Source organism: Scaptodrosophila lebanonensis, unplaced genomic scaffold (genome assembly GCF_003285725.1).
Source record: "Scaptodrosophila lebanonensis strain 11010-0011.00,11010-0021.00 unplaced genomic scaffold, SlebRS2 tig00000072-arrow-pilon, whole genome shotgun sequence".
Classification (NCBI taxonomy): Eukaryota; Metazoa; Arthropoda; class Insecta; order Diptera; family Drosophilidae; genus Scaptodrosophila; species Scaptodrosophila lebanonensis.
Window position 1 is genome coordinate 5,943,111 of NW_022060558.1, and position 16,589 is coordinate 5,959,699.

Genomic DNA, 16,589 nt, shown 5'->3' on the forward strand with positions numbered 1-16,589 from the left:
ATGCAATAAAAATCTGCTAATTGGATCAAAAGGTGCATATAGCGTTTTAACTTGTGCAAGAATAAAATGCAGCGGAGCTTCCGGAAGGTCATTGTGCGGGTCACTGCATTACCCAAGAAACAAAAGACATTTAGTCACAAATTATTGTTATCATTTTTCATGGCATAACAACAGTCGACCTTCAAAGCCTTTGATAACCCAATTATGGAAGGGGAGGTTGTGCTTTAAACTCATTCATTCAAACGATGTGTCCAAACACGAAACTGGTTCCACACTTTCTCACGCCAATTTCGGATATGACGAAAACCTCAGAAGAGAAATGAAAACATGTGGGCATGTTGTCAGTTTTGCTTAGTCTTAGTCGTTATCCCCACATCTGTTTGGGGCCGCAGTCGAATGCAAATTAAGTTGCAGCACAATGCCAAACCACTGCCAGAAAAAATTACAACCATTTTACTCTTGTAATTCGAAATCAGACAAAGACACTTCATTAATAATGCAGTAGCTACAAATGCTGGCTCTTCCCGTTTGTCTTCAGGGCATATTCATCAAATATATGCAAAGGTAAAATAGTAGGTGCCATGAAAATTTGCAACGCATTAAGGGAATGAATGGCACCTGCCTCCATTTTGCATAAGTTGTGAAAATCGAAGCAGTTAATAAAATACATTCAAAAATCTAATATAAGATGTTCGCTCTGAGGCTGTTAAAAGTGAATGTGTCTACTCTGACGCTGTCTAGACTCAAAATTATGATTTTCGAAATCCCCCTTTTAATTTATTAATTTATTGTGCGACCTCTTCGCAGAGCGACGCTTGACATTGAGGTTTGTGAACTTTGTTGATTCGATTGTAATATGCATCGCTTGTATGTCATTCGAATCCATCAAACGGATTTGATTCGATTTGGTGCTGAATTGTCCAACTGGTCGCGCATACGATTAATGATTTTTTAAACATTTACCTGCCAATTTGTTCGTATCTATGTTTTTATTTTCAAATATGTGGCACTTCGCATTGACAAATTGCACAAAAGGCCTATAATAGCTGCAGACTTTTTTGTGACGTCAAGCATTTAAATATGATTATAGGGGCAAAGCAATGCCCCGAAAACGAAACCAGAGAAAACATTAGAGGCAAGCAACTGGCAAGAGATCGTGTTTAAGCCGACAGCTTATATTAACTAAACAAATATTAAACGGAATTGATGGATTGATGAATACTAATATTTATATCAGTTTTTTTATGCGGCTCTCAATTACGACCACATCTTTAAAACGGCTAAATTAAGGCACCACCATACTTAGCTTATGATTAATATACTGTTAAATAGGCGATTATATATTTAATATGTCTGAACATTTTTACGAATGCCTCAATGTCCCACAAATGCTCACTCACATTCACATATTTCAATATGACCAAATTACTGGAATGCCTTGTTGCTCGTAAAAGCAAGATCTGAACAGAAGTTATGAAGGTGTTTCGTCTTCGATGATGCTATATGCCCCGATGATGCCCTCTACTACGCCTTATAAGCTTTCTTCCTCCATTCTTCCATATGCTCCTTCGTTAAAATTGCATTTGGCCATCCATGATTTCAATTCGCGATCAATATGCGCAATAACCAAATGATTTTGATAAATTCGTGTAAAAATAAAATCATTTTATACAGATAATGTTTTTAGATAGTATCGTTTCCCTCACAGCTAAATGATAAAGGCAGAATTAGCTATCAGCTATAGCTTTAAAATTGTCGGAAAGAAGAATTGAGATATATTCTATTCTATTTGGATTGGTCTCTTAATGACCAGTTGAATTGCTGCTCTATGACAGATTTGTATTGTGTTGTTGTATTTATGAATGAATATACAGTCGACTCTTGTCAATTCGAAACTCGAGGGACTTTTAAAATATTTCGAATAATCGAGAGTTTGAAATATTAAATGGTTCGAAATTTGTGAGAGAAAATAAATAAAACTTCAAATATTATTTATTTACTGCTATTCTAAAACAATATCAAAAGAGTAACAGTAACAGTGTGAAGTGTGTGTCAAATATCCAAACAATCATAAAAAAACAGTTACCGATTTTTGGGTCGGCTTGGCGGTATGAAGTGCGGCGCGACGGGCGGGACTAGCACCTGTACGTTGATACAAGTTTGATCTTGTCGCAAAATGAACTTACATACAATCTTTCCGCCTCTGTCTCTATGCAACTTTGAATTGTCGAGTGCTGGACGCCGATGAGTTCGAATTAACGCGTCGTTTAGTTACATAGCAATGATTTTTCAGTTCGAATTACCAAGTGCATAAAAATGTACTTGTATTTATTTAGTTCAAAATATAAAGAGATTTTGCAGGGAACTCCTGATAATTTTGAATTATAGAGAGGTTCGAATTATCGCAGGTTTGATTTAACGAGAGTCGACGGCATTTGGCTTCACCAACAGCTTAAGATTCTTAGACAAGAGGGAAGCGATCATGTAACACCATGCTGTTCAGTTTACGATAATCTACATAAATATTTAACCTTTGTTTATGATGTGGATTCGTTCAAGTGCGACGTATTCTACAGATAGGTGACTTAGGAGATTTAGCGCGGGCGCCCGCCTCAACAAATTGTTTATGTTTGGTACAAATCAGATCCACTTCAGCACGGTCGCTAATAAATCAAAACCAAATTCGCACCGTACATTTTTTTATGGACGTCTACTTTGTACAAATTTTTTACGGCGGTAACGATTCCAAGCTCAGGCTCAGACCATTTATAAAAGGGCCTCGGCACTATTTCAAATGTACGAGTATTTCACTTTATAACTAAACTTGCTTCCTACACACTAAACTCACTCCCGCATTGTGATTCCAAGACAAGTTGTTCTCCGCTTCTGAATACCCTTCTTATTTAAAGCTGTGTTAGGCTGGTTCCAATTCTCCAACAAAAATGTATTATATCTTCAATTGTAGCTATTATGATTTCTATTTCTGTTACCGCACTTAAATTATTTACTACGAAATTTAGCTTATAACTTGCGCAATAATCATACAAAAAGCTCGTTTTTCTTCTTTAGCGTTTCTAACCCTAAACCTTTTCAAACTATAGTCGAACATCCATCATATTTATTCTCTTTGCTGAGATACCTGTTCCTGTTTAAAAGTCAAAGGTGTGCGAAAAAACCGGCAACGAGCACGGTTCTAGAGCTTGTTCGTTCTCACGTCAATTCTCAATTTGATAATTGATTAATAATATTATTGCCATAATTGAAATCTGTGTTCCGCCAGGCACAGCGACATAATTGTAACCAAGGGCAGCTTTAACCAAAGGAGGGGCCAAAAAATTAAATTTTTGATTAAATAATGCAATTAGAAAATAACTTATGCATATGATCAATGAAAAAACTTCAACAAATCCAACTCAGATCGATTTTAAGTCGAAATAGTGCGTCATAATAATGAACAACATTTTTTGCCTACGCTCTTGATTGTAACGACATATCTCTTCTCTTGTCTTCTAGTTTCATTTTTCCGCTGAGACTTCTATGTCGTTTTGTCGGAACTCTAGTGTTTCTTTTATACCCTGTACCCGCTCCCAAAATATATTACTGAACAGCTTCAATAACATAAATTTCCATCAGGATTGTCTGTGTGTGTCTATGCATGTTTAGGTGTGTCTATGTTTGGTTATGTATGCATTACACAGTTAAGTCAAAGCAATCTTTCCCCAGTACTGAGCTTCGAGTTAAGTTTGTAACTTTGCATATATGGACTCGTATGTATGTACGTATGAGAATCATGAAAGCTACAATATCCAATATATTCAGTATAAATCTCCTTTGAATACATTTTTTCAATGAACTTCTCCCCCCAATGGGGAATGCAAGAATGGTTCAGTATACGAGTACATCTATAGAACACAGTTAAATCTATTATTCTCTTCCTGGGTCTTGGGCGCAACCGTCGCTAGTGCGTTGGACTGATTGCTCGAGACCCGCTCGACGCCAGTATTCCATTCTTGTTTTATGTTGCATACTTTTACTTATTTTTAGCGCCATCTATTGTTTACGTGAGATACTTAAAGAAAACATTTTTGTGTTCATTCAACTAGTAAATCACGATGCCACTTGTAAAACAAGGGAGAACGCTACAGCCGATCAAACCCGATAGTGAAATACCCTGTACCTGCTAATAACTTTTCTTATAATTGAACAATTTGGATGAAATTTGAAACAAAACTAGTTAACTGTTTAGATATTGCGAAATCCAGGCGTTTATTCAGACAAACGAACGGACGGACATGTCTTAATAGATTTCACTCGTCCCGCTGATCAAGAATAAATATACTTTATGGAGTCGGAGATGCTTCCTTCTGCATGTTACTTTGCACAAACTTAATATACCCTTTTTACCCTACGGGTACAGGGTATAAAAATGGTTTATACCTAAAAGTTAGCCTAAGGGTATCATTTATGTTTTATAAACATGTGACATTTTTACTAAAAAGCAACTATGGAGTAAATTTAAAACAATAATGTAATCCTAGGCTAGTTCTAAATGTTAAAACCCTTTAATTCAAGGAGAACAAGATAGAACGCTACAGTCGAGCAAGCCCGACAGTAAAATAGCCTGTACTCTCCACAAAAAAGAAAAATTAAAAAAAAAATTAAATTATTAAAAAAATGAATGAATGAATTAATTAAAATAATTAATTAAATTAAATTAGAATACATGTTTATGTTCAGTTTTAACAGCATACATTTACATCACGTACCTATGCGTGTTTATATGCGTGTATGTATGCAGCACAAAGTTGAACCAAAGCAGCAACAACAACAACAGCTGCGGGCAGCGCTGCCGACAGAGCTGCAGGCAGCGCATGAGCAGCGATTTTACTTATGGCTATAACTTTCTTCAGAATTGAACTATCATGATGAAATTTGGCACACGGACACATTAGTACTAACTGGATGTACCTACCAAAATTGATTTCAAAATTCCGAGAATTACGGAAGTTATAAAAAAAAAAACACGAATTGCGGGGGAGTGGGGTACTTTCTCGGTCTTAGGAGAATATGGAAACCAAGTTTGGTTATTCTAGCTCTTATACTTTCTGAGATCCTTGCGTTCATACGGACAGACAGACGGACGGACGGACAAGGCTATATCTACTCGGCTTCTCATCCTGATCAATAATATATATACTTTGTGGGGTCTGCCAAGCCTATAAAAAGGCTATAAAAAGTATGAAATTGTGTCATGATGTTTGTCCTCGATATACTCCGAAACTTCTGAACCTATTTTCATAAAATTTCACATTTATCACTAATTTGGCTTAACTTAAAAGATAGGATAGTTATTATGTCAATTATTTATCGTTTGGATACCTTAATCGCAAATTTAGTATTTTTTTGAAATTTATTCTGATTATTTCATCAATATGTTGGGGATAGCTACATCAAAAGTAAGACTGACAAAAAATTCAAATTTAAATAGAGCGTCGAGCAAGTGTTCGTTAGTTCGTAAAGTGTTGAACGAAAGTCTGTGGGTGTTTGCCGGCAATAATAAGTATTCAATTATGACTGTGAAAAGGCTGATAAAATACTAATTTACCATCTATTCGTTCAAAACTACTGAAGGCTGAGGGTAAATCGTCTACGCTCATTGATTATAAAGAACATATTTTGAATGTTATTTATAGCGAGTAGAGTCGCATACAAGTACAAATTACGACAAGCTGGCAGTACTATTACTATAGAAAATTATATTTTGGAGTGTGAAGTGTCCACAAGTGTCCAGCCGTGAATTTTTAAAGTGACTACTAAAGTTTAAAAAAAAAAGTAAAATTTTAATACAAATTCTGAAATTATGTTTCATTGCTTTTCAGTTGACTTATTGATCGGGGGTTGAATCGGCCAGGCCTAACTATCCAATAAGCACAAGTTTCACAAGTAACTCTTCCATTTAATAGATGTGCGCGTTTTGCTTCCATGTGGTTAGATTGAATATAGAATTAGATATAATTAGAATTAGATAATAATTTTAGATAATAATATTAAGCTCGTATATAGGTTGATACATTGATATAAGAAAACTAAGTCCAAATTGTTTTTGAAACCTATTATTTATGCGAATGATTTTTTAATGTGATTGATTGGCCAATGTTCACATTCACTAGAACAACGATTTTTTTTATCATGTGCAAATGTGCATATAAAAATAACATCAAATGACTTTTAATGGGCACTTGTGATTGGGTATGAGTCTATCAGTTAATAAGTGAACTAAAAATCACCTGAAATAAATTCTTTGATTAACTGTCCCATTTATTGTCAGTGACGTTTGATAAACGTATTGGTCAGTTGACTCTTATCAGAGATTTCGAGCAAATCGAAAATAAATTGTTATGTGTCGTAAACAATGCTGATATTTTCATACGATTATGACCGACACGTTTGGAATGGGAGCCCCATAATTAGGCGAGCTACGCTGGAGCTATCAAACTGACCAATTGATGGATTGAATGGCAATTGTGTTCCGCATAAGAATCGCGTGTATATCACCTGCTATTTTTGGATAAATTGCAACCATAAACTTCAACGACTTGAACTTTAAGCGACCAATGCTAGCGCCGCGGCACTTTTATGTGGTCAGCTACGAAATTACGCATACGCCACATTGGTTCAGCTGACTTATTTACGAGATCATATAAATACTTATAAAACAATAATTTGCGTGGGGTTTTATTAAGGCACTAGCTTGGATTTTACACAAATTGACTAGTTGAATGTTTAACAAGAGGAATACATAAAATTAATGAGTATAAAATGTCTGTCGTTGCTCTAACACTTGGTAAGAAGTTTGCTCTCTTTGTAGTTTTTCATTCCATTTTTTTTTGTTTTTTGTTTTTTGGTAAAATTCGTTGTGTCTGCACTAGAAACTCGGTGCAGATAATCTTTGGTATGGCTAGGTAGGCAAATGCGTTTGCTACTCTACATTAAAACAGGAACTTGTTGGCGACCAGGGACAGGAGCAAGAGGGCACCCAGCGAGAGGCAGTGCAGCTGCAGCGCCGCCGCGCTCTTCTGCTGCGAAGTCTGGACGAGCACGACTGCCCGGTTATTCTCACGCTGCAGCTCGCGGTAGTTATTGTGGAGCTGCTTGCCCTCATCGTACTCGATCTCTTTGAACTCGTTAACTTGGTCGAGAGTAACGGGGAACGTTTCGGTGGGCACTATCCAGGTGACTGCCTCGGCGCAGGTGGGTGTGGTCAGGGAGCCGGCATAGGTGAAGTAACCGTCTACACTGGACAGGAGGTCGCTCACAGCCAAACTGTCCTTCACCTTCGTGGGCTTGTTCATGGCCGAGTATTTCTTCACATCATCGAGGCTCTTAATGATGCTGCCAATGGCAGGGTTGGGCTGATTGGAGACATGATATAGAACGCCGATGACGGTGATGCCATCCGGAAAATCGGCAGCCATGGAAATATTGGGATACAGCTTGTTCCGATGCACTATGTGGACCTCCAGTGGATAGCGGATGTCGTTGATGGTGTGCTCTGACCACCAGTGCATATGAATTTGCTCGACCACGAAGTCTCCAAGCAGGGCGCCCCCGCTAAGCGACAACTCGTGCTCAAAGCCCGAGAGTTGAACTGCAGAAAATTGGTGGAATTTGTAAGAAATCGTATATAGTAGGTCACATACTGCGAGACTCACTTGAATGTCCGTTGTTTACCATTTCCAGCTTCTTTTGGTGCTCGTCAAAGTTCTTAAACTCCAGTGACGGGAACTCGCCTTTAAGCGCGCCTTTCACGTGAAGATTGATGGGGCTTTGTTTTTTGCCAATGTCACAAAGGCCGCCCCAATTAGGAAAGGCTACAATAAAGAAGGTGAATATTTAACTACCGCTTATTGCTGACCTAGATTTTATTCTTAATCTGATATGTAAAGTAGTAATGCAATACTCTGTCCAATTGAAAGAAGTAGGAATGAACAGTGAGAATAATCCGATTCTTGTCAAGTAATTGGGCCGCATCGGAGTACTTAGACTTGGTCAAGAATAGACCTATTTCGCGGTTGTTCGTCTTTCTCAAATATAATCGAAGCTGTAGTGCTGTGGAATTCTTAATCTATTCTTGCTATTCAATCGATAATGTGGCATTTGAGATGCGGATCAACTCCTTACAGAGCTTTAAGCGACACAAAGTTTTCCTAAAATGCCATTTTATTTGCTAGTTGGGAGCTTCGTATAGTTTGCTACTGGAGTTAAACTCAAGCAGTTACCACTGTAGTTGAGACTTCGTACAAGTGTGTGGAATGTGTGGGTGATTGTGACTCTAATACCCCGCTATTTGGCACAATTTAGAGGCACGCAGCGCAGCTTGCGCGGCTGCTGCGACTGCTTTTGTTACCCAAAGGTGGTCGGGCAGAGGCAGAGGCAGGGGCAGGGGCACATTGCGCACAATTGACCCAAAACACTTGACAATGAATTATGGTCGGCATACTCGTATTTGCATGTGTTGGCGTTGATTAACCAATTTCACTAAACTACTCTTAATGGCCGCACTTTTCACAACGAGGCAAATTTAGATAAAAGGCAAATATGTACTACTATATATATGTATATAATTTAAGCATTTGTGTGCATTCGTTTACTTACGCTCATCCTGATTACTGTCCAAGTCCGGATAGCCCCACTCATGCGAAGCTCCACTCAACGCCACGAAACTGCAAGCTGCAATGAACAGATTTAAGAAAGTGCGTTCAAATAACCATTTCGTATATCGGGCACACGTGCTGTGGAGCAACTTAAAGGCATTTACATAAACGCGTACGAATTCTCGAATATTGACCGCCCCAAATGTGAGCTCATGGCCCACTAATTAATACCAAGTGCCGTTGATGATGCGCCATTAAATTGCAGGACAAGGCGAGATCGTCAACACAGACGCCGGCTGTCAGCCAGTGGGCCAACACCAGGTTTACATATACATGCCAGAATATAGATATATTTGTACATAAGTATGTACATGTATGTAAAAATCTCGACAAGCCGTTAAAGAAACAGCAAACGCCAAAACGATTAAATCGGTGGTTTTTGGCAAACATTTCAGCACCTTGCACTTGGCATCTCGCATGTATACATAATATGTATATAAGTAGTATGTTTGTAGGGGTGTTTTTATGTTCCTCTGTGTTTAACGAACATAAAATAAAAGAAAGCAGAACATTGCTAAAAATACATGGCAAATCTCTGACGCTGATAAAAGACAGTCGGATCAAAACGGGCAAATATGCAAACTATCACACTTACTTGTATTTCTTCTCTGCGAGATGTCCGGATAAGCTCTTGTAAAGAAACTATTCAAGTGCTTGACGTAATTGCAAAAAGGCTTTAATACAAAATATTCGTATAATTTCTCAATTTTCTACGGCACGTAAAACATTTGCTTATAATTATTGTTCAATTAATATTTTGCATCACATGTCCATAGAATTTGTGTCTTAACTTGCTTCTGCAGCAGAGACTACATTTATGGGTCGAATGCTCTACAAGGCCCCCTTTTATTAAGAGACGACTACGCCTTTCCTGTCTCCATTCATGAAAACACAATTAATACATGCACCTATCATTTAAGCAACTTTCGCCTCCTCAATCATGTACAATTATTGTGTTTAACTAAAAAGCATTTTGACAACGAACCGTCAGAATTTCTAAACATTATGCTACAACACATTTGAAAACACACATGTCTCCATACGAATAGAACACTATGTACGCGTGTGCTCCGTAGCAGTAGTTTTAATATATGTGTCATTTATTCGTTTTATTAACGATGTTAATGCCTATCGGCGCTGAATGTCACATTTTATGAGCCATTTATAGGCCTTTGTCGCACTTAGATTCCATAAATTATTTAAACTTGTGCACCTCGTGGCGTAACTCTTCACAGACTGCGACTGTGTTGATTGAGACCCCATGACGGGTTAATAAAACCGGCAGTTGTTAAAGAGTATATCGAAATAAAAGCAAACGGGGCAAAATTAATTTATGTTTATACTTTGGGTTTTCAAAATATTTGCGGGCAATGCTCGTTTAGTTTTTGGTTGGCTCTTTGTGATTTTCTGCCAAAGACGCCCAGACAGCAAAATGCGAAAAGAAATTTCCGACAAAAATCGACTACAATGACGACATTTGCACGCACGGCTGTCTCTTTTTTTGTATTTATGAGATACAGTTTGTATGTAGTGTAGCATGTACGCTGCACAGTGCGTGATAGTTGCAAAAATAAAGTTAAAAAGCACATATTAATAGAATTTCAAAATCCGCAATGATGAATGTGCCACCAAAAGAAATTCAAACTTTTCATTTGGCAAACGCTTTTGCCTCTATTTGCATATATACATGTACATATGTACAAGTACGTACGTACTGTAAGTAGAATTGGTGGCATCTGCCGAAATTATTTGACGGCAGTGCTCATCTTTTATATCAATTGAATGGACTAGGATTTGGCTGCCTTGACTCTGAAATTGAAGAGCGCAGATTTAGTTTGATTGCAAATTTTTATTATCAAACGCAAATGGCTTTTAGTTTTTTCATTGCTTCGAGCAGCGGACAGAAATGGAACCAGAAGCAAATATAAATATAAATACATTTTTCGAATTTCACTTTTTAATTGCCGTTGATAAGACAAAAGCTATAAATTTTGTGACTATACTATTCTGCTCGTCTCTTACTTATAATAAGTATAAATTATATAATGCTTTGCAAAAATGGCATGATTCATAATAAATGCTAAGACCGAATTATGTCACTTTGATGCACAGGACCTATAATTTATAGCTATTTATGATTCAGATAATCCTCATATCTCAGCCAAAAATAAAGAAAATATTTGATTTTTCAGCAGAGCATACTACTTATACAAACGAGACATATACTATATACTGTTGCAAAAACTGAATGCAGAAGTAGCAGAATTCAATCTAGCATATGGATTTGGACAAGATTTCATTGGGCGCAAAATAAAATAAAAACATATCAGTTCATTTGATCTGATTGTAACTCCCAAAACTCCCATATAAAAAATCTTAGGTATATTAATGATCAGCACCTTTAGTAACTTTCCTGATTCTTTGGTTGCTGTATATTCCGCAGCAACCTCAGAAATAATAAGGTTATAATGAAATGAAAAACATTGCATTTGTTGTCATTCAAAGTAATTAAATCGGCAATATGATAAAAATTGCAGCAATTTGAAAAGTTATTAAGTTATTTCCAATGGAAATTGGCGTTGCCAGCCTTGTTTCCGGAATGCTAAACAAAACTGTAAATTAATGAACAACTTCAAGGGATAATAATGCGAAATTTGACACAAAACAAACAATTAGAGACTCATGAATGAAAACCAAAGGCAGTTCAAGTGTGCATGTCTCATTATTGTGTTTCGCTAATTGAAATACTGCTGACCATACATCCACACATAGTAGTAGATGATTGTATGTATGTATATCTTGGCACAGACTGCTATGTCAGCAAATAATTCAAGAGTGAATTAACACGAAACATTGTGCAGGTTTGGCTTCGATTTGTGCCAAAAATAACATAAACAAAATCACATTGAAGAGAATTTGCAAGAAAATATGCAATATGTTTAAAAGTCGACTGGCATGCTCAGCATTTCGTTATTATTGCACCCATTTTGGCCAATTCTCAATTGGCAATCAACTTAAATCGTTTTCTGTTTTTGTCAGCTTAAACTAATTGATGTTCGGAATTTGGCAGATAAGGGATTTTTGTGAAATCATGTCGGGCACGTCGAGCCGGCCTCCCACCTCGCCCAACTTCCAAAATCAAATTGGGGTACTCAGTGCTTTTCCATATCGAATTTTATTTACATTTTATTGTGTGCAATATTCAAGGCAATATGAATTCAGATAAACAATTTCGGGAGTGCACTTGGTTTTATGAGTAGATCATTAGACGCACTGTTATCTTGGCGCAGTCTTGAGAACAACAGCGCTGTTCAACTAACTAGACCCCAAAGGATACTTGGGAAACAGTCTAGCATGCTTAACACCAAACACTTGTGATATCAATATAGTTTTTAGAGCGTTTACGAGGAAATTGCTGTCTTGTTTTAGTACCTGACACTCAAACTACAAATTAGTAATTAGTAATTAGTAATAGGAATATTATTAATTTTACGTAATAATGTGTCAAGGCTCACAATAGAGCTAAGAGCGCATTGTGTATAAATTACTTTCTACGCTTACAATTGAAATGAATTCATATTATGGTGATATTAAAAAATCAAACTTAATATTTTATGAGACTCCTAAGTACCACGTGCTTAGTACTGAAGTACTTTGAAAATGCTAATACAGGCAAATTATTGTATAAGTCCTGAAATCTCGTGAATCGGTAAAGGATATATGCACGAGTACTAAAGAAACCAATAGGTGATTAGCCGAACAACTTAGTGGCTGAGACCAAACTATAGCTTAGCTGGATGCAACAGGACCTTGATACCTACTAGACCGGACAGGCAATGCTAATCAGTTGGAATATGTTAGGGTGAAACTAATCTTGTGGGCCAGAAACGTGCTCATATGACAATTGTCGCTAGTAGATTTCGTCGAGTGATTAGGCAGATTGTTATGAGGTTTCGGCAGTTTGTTAATTGTTTCTTTTATATATTGCACCTACAATATTAATTACTAGATCATATGGTTTTGATTGCTGTTGTAGACTTGTGATCGATTATGACAGCAATTGAAAACTTTCCATCAAGAGGGATGGACGCACAAGTCTGTACTATATGTATGAACGTATTCATATCATTGCCAGAACTGCAAGTGAAGCTTGATAATATGGCAGCTATAGTCGGAAATTGACTGCTTGTGCGTAGTTCATTCATTTGTTGCTGATTACAGACATGAAAGTATCAAGGAATGAGTCGAAAAGGCATGGAGAGCATGCCACTTTGGCATGACCGGAAACAGATTACTAGTGGCCATCAGCATCTAGTCCGTGCCACTATCTCTAGACAGAGCAAAGTCGGGAAAATTGAGCGATTTTTCACACGGCTTAATGGCTGCGAATTGTAATTTCACTTTCAATGGGTGTGTTCGTCTATGAGTATCTGCGATATCGTGACGTGCCTCGTCATTGTTGCTTGCTAAACAAACAAATTGACAAGCAAACAATAAAGACAACAATTATACACATATATGCATATATACAAGCATATCTTTATACATATGTACACATAATATATACTCGTAGTATTAGTCGGTATGCATGGTTGACTGCGTTTAAGTTATGTTGGAGTGTTCCAGAGGGGGCGCGCTCTTCAACGTCACCGGCAGTTATCAGATTAGATCGTTTGATAGTACTCGTACCATTAAGAACAGAGCGCTTCATTCGTTCGATTTATCAATGAATCGATCATGTGATGCCAATACTTCTAGTGCTTACACTATAGTATGTTTACCGATGCAACCTCTCTCGGATATCATTAGATTAAATCAAAGCTAATCTGGCCAACTTCATAGCCGCCCTAAATTTGTCGCATTGGGGTTATGCTATCTAGTGATAAGTTTCAGCTTTAGAAACGATTAGGTAGCCGCATAATTGTTCAGTAATTGCTTACCTCACTTGTGATTATCCGCTGGTACCCTCTAATCGGGAACCTTACTGAGTCTCAAGTGAAGTGCTTAGCAGGCCTGCATAGATAATCGGACGCAAATAGCAAGTGCGTCAATAAATGCTTGATAAGACGAGTTCAATAATAGTCCCATGCTTTGGAAGCCATATAAATAAATTCCTCCCTGTCGAACACGATGAATTAATTACAGGAGTAGTTTTAGGAATTGATAGGCGACGTAAAAGATAGTAGAAGCGAAATACATACACAAATTCTAAAGATGGTTATAAATTTAGAAATTAGAACCAGCTTTTATAAATTTCCCTCCATTTCGATAAAAATATTGTTATGTTAAATCCCTATAAAAGTGAAATATAATTAACCATGGGGTGTCTACCATCATCGGCCACAAATAAATTGATTCATCAACTAAATTTAAAATGAACATTTCCTCCAGTTGATGTGTTCCATATATATGTAGATGTGTGAATTACTTACTCGGCGGCCTTTGAAACTATTTAAAAGTACAAAGGTCTTTTAAACAACTCAATAATTTGCTATACTTCATATTTTTTTGTTACTACTTATTATATTAATTTTAATAGTACAAGTATATTTCGAGTGAAATGGAGAACTTTCTCTATAACTGTGACTAGTGCGAAAAATGAAAGGAATTTGTAAGGATATACTTGTAGCAATATTGTGATGAACTTAATATAATATTTACTAGTATACCTGGTTATAACACAATTTTCCTTTCTATTTATAAATTTACTCGCACGAAGGTACTCGAATCAGGTTCGAAAAAGTCACTCGAATTGCGAAAATCAGAGCTCGAGAAATTTAATTGGGATATTTACAGAAAATGCAAATGTTCGGCTTACATGTGTATGTAATGTATATAATTATATCCAAAGCACATAGTATAAAAGTGTACATTTTGTATTTATTTAACTTAATTGTATCTTGAAATTAATTCTAAATTACAATGGTGATAGCCAACATAGAGCAACAAAGGTTTTGAGGCTTAAAAGTGTAAGAGAGATTAAATGACAATTAAATGCACAATCCTGGTTGGAATTTACTTTATGAGGCAGTACAAACAATTGATCGCATAAAATCTCCCTGTCCACCATTCGCCGGCATAGGGAAAAATATTAAGTGTCGTATAATTCATGTCAATTGCGGTCGTTAATTTGATTAAATCGTTATACATAGAGCAGTGAAAAATATATAGAAATGACACATGTTGGTGCGCTGAAGATTATGAAATAGATCTACTGGCAAGCCAACGACTTTTCAAACAATTCATATAATAAGTACAATATGCCAGCATTCCTTTTTGGCTTATCAAACATTTTGTAAGAGGCACCTACCGGTACTTGCTTTCTACTTGTAAGTATATGTATGCCATTGTTTGATGCGAAAGTCAGAACTATAATTACCAGCGCGACAGCAGTATCATGAGCACTTGTTACTACTCGGGTTATATTGTTTGTCTGGTAAGTTATCAATTGAAAAGATCGACGCAATTATAAGAGAATTTCAACAGCAATTAGAAATGTTTTGTTCGAGGTACAACGCCGGCAACGCTTTGGCTAATTGTGAGCGTGGGATATTCTTAACTATGCAAAACTTTTGGCACTATCTAGGGTTACACAGCGAGCCAGCCAACAGATTGTTACGTGACTACAGAAACTTTACTAGGCACAGTCAAAGCAAGCACTACTCATATTTCGGTTTGAAATCAAAGAAAAGAGCCCCGGATGGAATGTTTTTCTGTAAACTTAGCTATCGAGTTGCATTTTCTCATTTAATTCAAATAAATACTAAATTATTACAATATTACATTGCACAGTTTCCGAATTAAAAACAAGAAGGTGGATTAACATTATAGTTTAGTATTTACCTAGAACGACGGCAATAAAATGCATTTTCAGTTTTTTTAAATCTATATATCACTTGTTCAATATTTTTTTGTGTTTCAGTTTGCACTTTGTAGTTTATTATTATTATTAGTTAGTTATTTATTTGTTTAACACTGCCGGGCAGGACTTAAACCCTTTGCCTGGTGAAAGCTGACTCCATTAAATCGAAACACGGCACGCGCTTTTTATAACGGAACGAGCTGGATGGCGAACGGAAAATCGCGAATGGCGAGCGCAGCGCAGCGCAACTCACTGGGCAGATGACAAAGAACAGAACCCAGAACCCTCAAGCAGCAAACGCAAACGCAAAAGCAAAAGTAGAAGCCAGCCAACGGCACGAAACCGCAGCGGTCAGGCACAGAATGATTACTGAAAAATGAGCGAGCATCGGGCACTACGCACACATGCACACATGCACACACCCACATCACTCTCGCACACACACACACACCCACACTCACACACACACACACACACACACACACACACACACACACACACACACACATAGATAGATAGACATGGACGGGCATGAATTGAAATTTATATTGTCGAGTAGTTCTCGAGGCGCGAAAGAAATGAAAATGACGAAAAATCACAACGTCAACGAGAACAGTTGCAACAACAACTACAAACACTCGAACAGATACTACTACTACAACAGCCGAGCCGAGCGGGATACGACAATAGCAACAACACAGATCTAAAAACATATCTTCAGTTGCGCCAAAACTATACCCTTCACAAGACATTTTATTTGAACTAACACAGCACCTTCAAGAACGGCACTTAAAAACGGTGTTGCGGTCAAAAGAGATTCAAGATGTTCACGATGGTTAGATATTTACAAAAATCTGAATCTTTGTCCTTAAATATTAGCAATCACGTGCTCTCAACCGAACGTTCTCTGGCCTCATCCGAAGATAGCCTTCAGCTAATTTCTGGATAGTCTCTGACTGCACATGACCGTGAGCAGAGACATAACCGACTGGACCAGACTGACAAATGGGCCA

At 37.2% G+C, this 16,589-nt stretch overlaps 1 protein-coding gene across 2 annotated transcripts; it reads right to left on the reverse strand.

Annotated features, from left to right (window-relative positions):
* Positions 1-6,705: 6,705 nt before the first annotated feature.
* LOC115625257 (carbonic anhydrase 2) lies at positions 6,706-15,908 on the reverse strand. 2 transcript variants are annotated; one of them, XM_030520253.1, is made up of 4 exons: positions 15,558-15,908; positions 8,656-8,730; positions 7,713-7,871; positions 6,706-7,648 (listed from the first exon to the last, which is right to left on the reverse strand). In XM_030520253.1, the coding sequence occupies exons 1-4, from the start codon at positions 15,580-15,582 to the stop codon at positions 6,990-6,992; spliced, it is 918 nt and encodes a 305-aa protein (XP_030376113.1). In that variant the 5' UTR covers positions 15,583-15,908; the 3' UTR covers positions 6,706-6,989. The 2 variants fall into 2 exon arrangements, with proteins under 2 accessions (XP_030376113.1, XP_030376112.1); XM_030520252.1 differs by lacking the exon at positions 15,558-15,908 and adding an exon at positions 9,700-9,733.
* Positions 15,909-16,589: the final 681 nt, after the last annotated feature.